Source organism: Hyla sarda, chromosome 5 (assembly GCF_029499605.1).
Source record: "Hyla sarda isolate aHylSar1 chromosome 5, aHylSar1.hap1, whole genome shotgun sequence".
NCBI lineage: Eukaryota > Metazoa > Chordata > Amphibia > Anura > Hylidae > Hyla > Hyla sarda.
The window spans coordinates 54,985,549-54,994,973 of NC_079193.1; the positions used below are offsets into that span (position 1 = coordinate 54,985,549).

Here is a 9,425-nt window from a genome sequence, read left to right on the forward strand (position 1 = left end):
AAGGTGGATACAGTCCTAGGAGACTCTTTCCTAGGAATGTATCCACCTTTTCCAGCCCACCGGAGCACCGGAAAGATGAACTAATTTATGCAGGAAAAGTCCTCAACTGCCGAGAAGTTCGTGACGAATCGAATTTACTGTAAGTTCGCTCATCTCTAGCCGTGACCATGCATCGCGCTTAGCCCACTTTTAACCTACCCCCATCTATTGATCGGTTGTCTCAACACTCAACCAACAAAAACTTTCGGTATGTCCCTACATGTCAAAAGTTTTATTTTAAAGTGACAGTGCCCATTTAAATAGCTATTTCTCAAGCATTTCTCCAAACACCAAGGCGAGGGTGGCGTTACCTTGCTCCAGGTATTCCAAGCTCTGCTTCTGCCTTTTGATGATGGTGCACATGCGCCCAAGTGCCGCCCTCTTCAGCTGTTTACAGCGATATAAGGAGTCGCCATATTTCATCAACCTCACGTAATCCTTGGCCACACTGCCGACATAAAATAAAGTCAGAAGTGCTCAATGGAAGACAACACCATGCATCGGCGTCTATGTGAAAACTCACTTGTCCACCAGGTTCTTGGCGATGTTTATTTGCCCCAGCGCCAGCTTGTAGTGGTCTTTATCATAAAGGACGTTCATTAAATCTGCATAAAACGGATGAACGTCCTATGGGGAGAAAACAGAATTAGCATTTTGTGCGTCCGTTTACAAATGTAGCTATAAGTTATTGGAAGGATATATGTTACATATCAGTGGTTTCCACACTTTGGCCCTCCAGATGTTGCAAAACTACAACTCCCAGCATGCCCGGACAGCCGTTGGCTGTCCGGGCATGCTGAGAGTTGTAGTTTTGCAATAGTAGGAGGTCCCCAGTTTGGAGACCACTGCTATGCCTAGAGCAGCACCTGGTGCCCCCCTGGACGCATTCCAAGTGCACACACATACTTACATCCAATTTGGGGAAATCTGTGAGAATCTGCGTGAGGCGGTCGTGGTAATTTTGCTGGGTGAACTTCACTTTTCTCATGTAAAAATGGCGGATCCTGTGAATCTGATAATGCTTGTGAATGACCGTCGGCGTCTTTCTCTGGGTCTTCGACAACGTGAGGTCTATGAAATCCTGCAAGACATGGGCACAAAGGGTTAAAAGAAGGAACATGCAGTGTTACGTTTTATTCCCTAAATCAGAAGGCATTATACAAAGAAATTGTATGTATATATATATATATATATATATATATATATATATATATAGGGTATGTTCACACGTACGCAGATTTGATGCGCAGGATTTGATGCTGCAGATTTCAATGTAAATTGAATGACTGAGCACAGCTTCTAATCAGCAGTTAAATCCTGCGCTTCAAATCTGCGCAGGATCCTGTACGTGTGAACGTACCCTTAGGAGGTCAATACTGAATACAGGGAAACTATAGAAAAGCAGAGACATGTCAAATGTTTTGACTGGTCAGAGTCTCAACCAATTTTAACTCTTTAAGTGGCATCTACACTTTAAATTTCATTGTACAGGATTTAGCGACTCCCATCATACCCTTACACATGAAGCTATGATCTGCAATAATATAAGGCTAAGTTCACACTGACACAGAGGCTGACCTGAGACCATGGCAGCAGATCCTTCAGATGTAATGGTAAGAATAGTGCCAACACAGACCCTGCCCATTTATACAAGACACCACAGAGACCCCCCACCTCAGACCTCCTAAATAAAGACAGGACATCGCCCCCCTTAATATTGATGTCATAGCAGAAGACACTCCCTCACCCCCTATATAGACCCCATAGCTGATTTAAAACACACAACCCAGGAGGCCCCCTTGCATAGAGACCAAACCCTAAAAATGACATATCCCACCACTGCTGTGACCTCTGCTTGGTACCATGACAGAAGCTGTCACCAGTACACCATACTATATAGGGGGCCCCCGGCTGTCACCAGTACACCATACTATAGAGGCCCCCCGGCTGTCACCAGTACACCATACTATAGGGGCCCCCCGGCTGTCACCAGTACACCATACTATAGAGGCCCCCCGGCTGTCACCAGTACACCATACTATAGGGGCCCCCCGGCTGTCACCAGTACACCATACTATAGGGGGCCCCCCGGCTGTCACCAGTACACCATACTATAGAGGCCCCCCGGCTGTCACCAGTACACCATACTATAGGGGGCCCCCCGGCTGTCACCAGTACACCATACTATAGGGGGCCCCCCGGCTGTCACCAGTACACCATACTATAGGGGCCCCCCGGCTGTCACCAGTACACCATACTATAGGGGCCCCCCGGCTGTCACCAGTACACCATACTATATAGGGTGCCCCCCGGCTGTCACCAGTACACCATACTATAGGGGCCCCCCGGCTGTCACCAGTACACCATACTATAGGGGCCCCCCGGCTGTCACCAGTACACCATACTATAGAGGCCCCCCGGCTGTCACCAGTACACCATACTATAGAGGGCCCCCCGGCTGTCACCAGTACACCATACTATAGAGGGCCCCCCGGCTGTCACCAGTACACCATACTATAGGGGCCCCCCGGCTGTCACCAGTACACCATACTATAGAGGGCCCCCCGGCTGTCACCAGTACACCATACTATAGGGGCCCCCCGGCTGTCACCAGTACACCATACTATAGAGGGCCCCCCGGCTGTCACCAGTACACCATACTATAGAGGGCCCCCCGGCTGTCACCAGTACACCATACTATAGAGGGCCCCCCGGCTGTCACCAGTACACCATACTATAGAGGGCCCCCCGGCTGTCACCAGTACACCATACTATAGAGGGCCCCCCGGCTGTCACCAGTACACCATACTATAGAGGGCCCCCCGGCTGTCACCAGTACACCATACTATAGGGGCCCCCCGGCTGTCACCAGTACACCATACTATAGGGGCCCCCCGGCTGTCACCAGTACACCATACTATAGGGGCCCCCCGGCTGTCACCAGTACACCATACTATAGGGGCCCCCCGGCTGTCACCAGTACACCATACTATAGAGGGCCCCCCGACTGTCACCAGTACACCATACTATAGAGGGCCCCCCGACTGTCACCAGTACACCATACTATAGGGGCCCCCCCGGCTGTCACCAGTACACCATACTATAGGGGGCCCCCCCGGCTGTCACCAGTACACCATACTATAGGGGGCCCCCCCGGCTGTCACCAGTACACCATACTATAGAGGCCCCCCGGCTGTCACCAGTACACCATACTATAGGGGCCCCCCGGCTGTCACCAGTACACCATACTATATAGGGGGCCCCCCGGCTGTCACCAGTACACCATACTATATAGGGGGCCCCCCGGCTGTCACCAGTACACCATACTATATAGGGGCCCCCCGGCTGTCCCCAGTACACCATACTATATAGGGGGCCCCCGGCTGTCACCAGTACACCATACTATAGAGGGCCCCCCGGCTGTCACCAGTACACCATACTATAGGGGCCCCCCGGCTGTCACCAGTACACCATACTATAGGGGCCCCCCGGCTGTCACCAGTACACCATACTATAGAGGGCCCCCCGGCTGTCACCAGTACACCATACTATATAGGGTGCCCCCCGGCTGTCACCAGTACACCATACTATAGGGGCCCCCCGGCTGTCACCAGTACACCATACTATAGAGGGCCCCCCGGCTGTCACCAGTACACCATACTATAGAGGGACCCCCGGCTGTCACCAGTACACAATACTATAGGGGGCCCCCGGCTGTCACCAGTACACCATACTATAGGGGGCCCCCGGCTGTCACCAGTACACCATACTATAGGGGCCCACCGGCTGTCACCAGTACACCATACTATAGGGGCCCCCCGGCTGTCACCAGTACACCATACTATAGAGGGCCCCCCGGCTGTCACCAGTACACAATACTATAGAGGGCCCCCCGGCTGTCACCAGTACACAATACTATAGGGGGCCCCCGGCTGTCACCAGTACACCATACTATAGGGGGCCCCCGGCTGTCACCAGTTCACCATACTATAGGGGCCCCCCGGCTGTCACCAGTTCACCATACTATAGGGCCCCCCCGGCTGTCACCAGTACACCATACTATAGAGGGCCCCCCGGCTGTCACCAGTACACCATACTATAGAGGGCCCCCCGGCTGTCACCGGTACATCATACTATATGGGGCCCCCCGGATGTCACCGGTACACCATACTATAGGGGGCCCCCCGGCTGTCACCGGTACACCATACTATATAGGGGGCCCCCCGGCTGTCACCGGTACACCATACTATATAGGGGGCCCCCCGGCTGTCACCGGTACACCATACTATAGAGGGCCCCCCGGCTGTCACCAGTACACCATACTATAGGGGGCCCCCGGCTGTCACCAGTACACCATACTATAGGGGCCCCCCGACTGTCACCAGTACACCATACTATATAGGGGGCCCCCCGGCTGTCACCAGTACACCATACTATATAGGGGGCCCCCCGGCTGTCACCAGTATACCATACTATATAGGGGGCCCCCGGCTGTCCCCAGTACACCATACTATATAGGGGGCCCCCGGCTGTCACCAGTACACCATACTATAGAGGGACCCCCGGCTGTCACCAGTACACAATACTATAGGGGGCCCCCGGCTGTCACCAGTACACAATACTATAGAGGGACCCCCGGCTGTCACCAGTACACAATACTATAGGGGGCCCCCGGCTGTCACCAGTACACAATACTATAGGGGCCCACCGGCTGTCACCAGTACACCATACTATAGGGGCCCCCCGGCTGTCACCAGTACACCATACTATAGGTGGCCCCCCGGCTGTCACCAGTACACCATACTATAGGTGGCCCCCCGGCTGTCACCAGTACACCATACTATAGGTGGCCCCCCGGCTGTCACCAGTACACCATACTATAGAGGCCCCCCGGCTGTCACCGGTACACCATACTATATAGGGGGCCCCCGGCTGTCACCGGTACACCATACTATATAGGGGGCCCCCGGCTGTCACCAGTACACCATACTATATAGGGGGCCCCCGGCTGTCACCAGTACACCATACTATATAGGGGGCCCCCGGCTGTCACCAGTACACCATACTATAGAGGGCCCCCCGGCTGTCACCAGTACACCATACTATAGAGGGGGCCCCCCGGCTGTCACCAGTACACCATACTATAGAGGGGGCCCCCGGCTGTCACCAGTACACCATACTATAGGGGGCCCCCCGGCTGTCACCAGTACACCATACTATAGAGGGCCCCCCGGCTGTCACAGGTACACCATACTACATAGGGGGCCCCAGGCTGTCACCAGTACACCATACTATAGAGGGCCCCCCGGCTGTCACCAGTACACCATACTATAGGGGGCCCCCCGGCTGTCACCAGTACACCATACTATAGAGGCCCCCCGGCTGTCACAAGTACACCATACTATATAGGGGGCCCCCGGCTGTCACCAGTACACCATACTATAGAGGGCCCCCCGGCTGTCACAAGTACACCATACTATATAGGGGGCCCCCGGCTGTCACCGGTACATCATACTATAGAGGGCCCCCCGGCTGTCACAAGTACACCATACTATATAGGGGGCCCCCGGCTGTCACCAGTACACAATACTATAGAGGGCCCCCCGGCTGTCACAAGTACACCATACTATAGGGGGCCCCCCGGCTGTCACAAGTACACCATACTATAGGGGGCCCCCCGGCTGTCACCAGTACACCATACTATAGGGGGCCCCCCGGCTGTCACCAGTACACCATACTATAGGGGGCCCCCCGGCTGTCACCAGTACACCATACTATATAGGGGGCCCCCCGGCTGTCACCAGTACACCATACTATAGAGGGGGCCCCCCGGCTGTCACCAGTACACCATACTATAGAGGGGGCCCCCCGGCTGTCACCAGTACACCATACTATAGAGGGGGCCCCCCGGCTGTCACCAGTACACCATACTATAGAGGGGGCCCCCCGGCTGTCACCAGTACACCATACTATAGAGGGGGCCCCCCGGCTGTCACCAGTACACCATACTATAGAGCGCCCCCCCCGGCTGTCACCAGTACACCATACTATAGGGGGCCCCCCGGCTGTCACCAGTACACCATACTATAGGGGGCCCCCCGGCTGTCACCAGTACACTATACTATAGGGGGCCCCCCGGCTGTCACCAGTACACCATACTATAGAGGGCCCCCCGGCTGTCACCAGTACACCATACTATAGAGGGCCCCCCGGCTGTCACCAGTACACCATACTATAGGGGGCCCCCCGGCTGTCACCAGTACACCATACTATAGAGGGCCCCCCGGCTGTCACAAGTACACCATACTATAGGGGGCCCCCCGGCTGTCACCAGTACACCATACTATAGAGGGTCCCCCGGCTGTCACCAGTACACCATACTATAGGGGGCCCCCCCGGCTGTCACCAGTACACCATACTATAGGGGGCCCCCCCGGCTGTCACCAGTACACCATACTATAGGGGGCCCCCCGGCTGTCACCAGTACACCATACTATAGGGGGCCCCCCGGCTGTCACCAGTACACCATACTATAGGGGGCCCCCGGCTGTCACCAGTACACCATACTATAGGGGGGACCCGGCTGTCACCAGTACACCATACTATAGAGGGGGCCCCCGGCTGTCACCAGTACACCATACTATAGGGGGCCCCCGGCTGTCACCAGTACACCATACTATAGGGGGGCCCCCGGCTGTCACCAGTACACCATACTATAGAGGGGGCCCCGTTTCTCACCAGTACACCATACTATAGGGGCCCCCCGGCTGTCACCAGTACACCATACTATAGGTGGCCCCCCGGCTGTCACCAGTACACCATACTATAGAGGCCCCCCCCGGCTGTCACCAGTACACCATACTATATAGGGGGCCCCCCGGCTGTCACCAATACACCATACTATAGAGGGGGCCCCCGGCTGTCACCAGTACACCATACTATAGAGGGCCCCCCGGCTGTCACCAGTACACCATACTATAGGGGGCCCCCCCGGCTGTCACCAGTACACCATACTATAGGGGGCCCCCCCGGCTGTCACCAGTACACCATACTATAGGGGGCCCCCGGCTGTCACCTGTACACCATACTATAGGGGGCCCCCGGCTGTCACCTGTACACCATACTATAGGGGGGCCCCGTTTCTCACCAGTACACCATACTATAGGGGGGCCCCGTTTCTCACCAGTACACCATACTATAGGGGGCCCCCCCGGCTGTCACCAGTACACCATACTATAGGGGGCCCCCCGGCTGTCACCAGTACACCATACTATAGGGGGCCCCCCGGCTGTCACCAGTACACCATACTATAGGGGGGACCCGGCTGTCACCAGTACACCATACTATAGAGGGCCCCCCGGCTGTCACCAGTACACCATACTATAGGGGGCCCCCGGCTGTCACCAGTACACCATACTATAGGGGGCCCCCGGCTGTCACCTGTACACCATACTATAGGGGGGCCCCGTTTCTCACCAGTACACCATACTATAGGGGGGCCCCGTTTCTCACCAGTACACCATACTATAGGGGGGCCCCGTTTCTCACCAGTACACCATACTATAGAGGGGGCCCCGTTTCTCACCAGTACACCATACTATAGGGGGGCCCCGTTTCTCACCAGTACACCATACTATAGGGGGGCCCCGTTTCTCACCAGTACACCATAGTATAGGGGGGCCCCCGGCTGTCACCAGTACACCATACTATAGGGGGGCCCCGTTTCTCACCAGTACACCATACTATAGGGGGGCCCCGTTTCTCACCAGTACACCATACTATAGGGGGGCCCCGTTTCTCACCAGTACACCATAGTATAGGGGGGCCCCCGGCTGTCACCAGTACACCATACTATAGGGGGGCCCCGTTTCTCACCAGTACACCATACTATAGGGGGGCCCCGTTTCTCACCAGTACACCATACTATAGAAGGGGTCACTCCAACATATGTATAAGGGCGGAGCTTAAGTTAAAAATGTTTTCATCGAATACCCTTCCTCCCCCTCCTGAAGCCAGGAATGGTTCCTTCCTCATGACACTTGGACACAGCTGCCCCAGTGATGGTCCCTCCCGGCCTCCGTATCATTATTACCTCAATGACCACACGTGCTCGGTGGAATCAACCGCATCTCCTGAGAGACGTATACAACTAAAGTATCCGGGTACAGGCGGCTAACACCGGAGAGTCCCCTCCACGTGTCCGTCCTGCGGGGCTTTATACAACAGACCGCCCCGGGCCATGCACGTAGTTACGGCCGCACACATCTCTGTCCCCTCCGCCGCCATTCACTCACCTTAGCGGTCGGCACCACCGTGATCTTCTTGAAGTTGTAGAGCGCCATGTCTGCGGCCCGTCCTGTCCCAGTCCGGACAGAGTGGAAGAGGCAGGAAACGAGCACGTGGAAAGAGACGGAAGCGGAAACACTCTGGGGATCTCTGAGCCGCCTTCTTGGATAAGGGCAACTTTGCCCATACTTGAAGTTATATATAGCTTATGGCAAGTGTTTCTAGTTCAGATAGAAACAGACTGAACTGCTATAGGATACATTCACATGAAGCGGTATTGGGAAAAACTGTTGTAGCTTTGAAACAGCTGGAGACACAAAAGTTGTGAAACACTGCTTCAGAATAAAGTAACAACAAAAAAAAGGGTATAGAGCAAACTGGCAGGGGACCTGGGACACATTGGAAAGAGATCAGCAGGGAGATCACTAAAGTGAGTACTACATTATAAATGGTAGAAAATATACTAATATGCAAAGTTCTATATGGTGCATGGAACCTAACTAAAAATAACAATCATGCAAAATAATCCGAAGCATCAGGGCTCTAATGCAAACACTTCCAATAAAGTAAAAGATGATCACGAAGAGACAGCGTCCAGCACAGCGGGGGGAGGAAAGCATTCACTGTTTTAATATGGAGTACTCCAGTGAAATATAACTTAAACCCTATCCAAATTATAGGGGATAATTTATCGATCTTCCGAGTGTTGGGACCCCACGTGATCTCCTGAACGGGGGACACCGGCAGACCCCAGGAAGGGGTCTGCCATGGTCAACATACCCCCTCCATGTATCCCATAGAGGGTCGGCACGTCCCCATCCAGGGGACTGCCGGGGTCCCACGTTGGAGATCGTGGGGGGTACCCACGATCTTTAAATTATCCCCTATCCAAAGGATATGGGAAAAGTTTTATTTCACTGCCGGCAGTACTCCTTTAACCCCTTAAGGACTCAGGGTTTTTCAGTTTTTGCACTTTCGTTTTTTCCTCCTTACCTTTTAAAAATCATAACCCTTTCAATTTTCCACCTAAAAATCCATATTATGGCTTATTTTTTGCGTCGCCAATTCTACTTTGCAGTGACATTAGTCATTTTACCCAA

At 54.5% G+C, this 9,425-nt stretch overlaps 1 protein-coding gene across 1 annotated transcript in view; it reads right to left on the bottom strand.

The window, feature by feature from the left end:
• GTPBP4 (GTP binding protein 4) overlaps positions 1 to 8,490 on the bottom strand; it is a 30,938-nt gene extending 22,448 nt beyond the window's left edge. Inside the window, exons 1-4 of the mRNA XM_056519525.1 lie at positions 8,334 to 8,490; positions 950 to 1,120; positions 563 to 666; positions 351 to 487 (exon numbers count right to left, since the gene is read on the bottom strand). Coding sequence (XP_056375500.1) covers positions 351 to 487; positions 563 to 666; positions 950 to 1,120; positions 8,334 to 8,381 — 460 coding nt within the window. The 5' untranslated portion in view covers positions 8,382 to 8,490. The remainder of the gene's footprint in view (positions 1 to 350; positions 488 to 562; positions 667 to 949; positions 1,121 to 8,333) is intronic.
• Between the last annotated feature and the right edge of the window lie 935 nt (positions 8,491 to 9,425).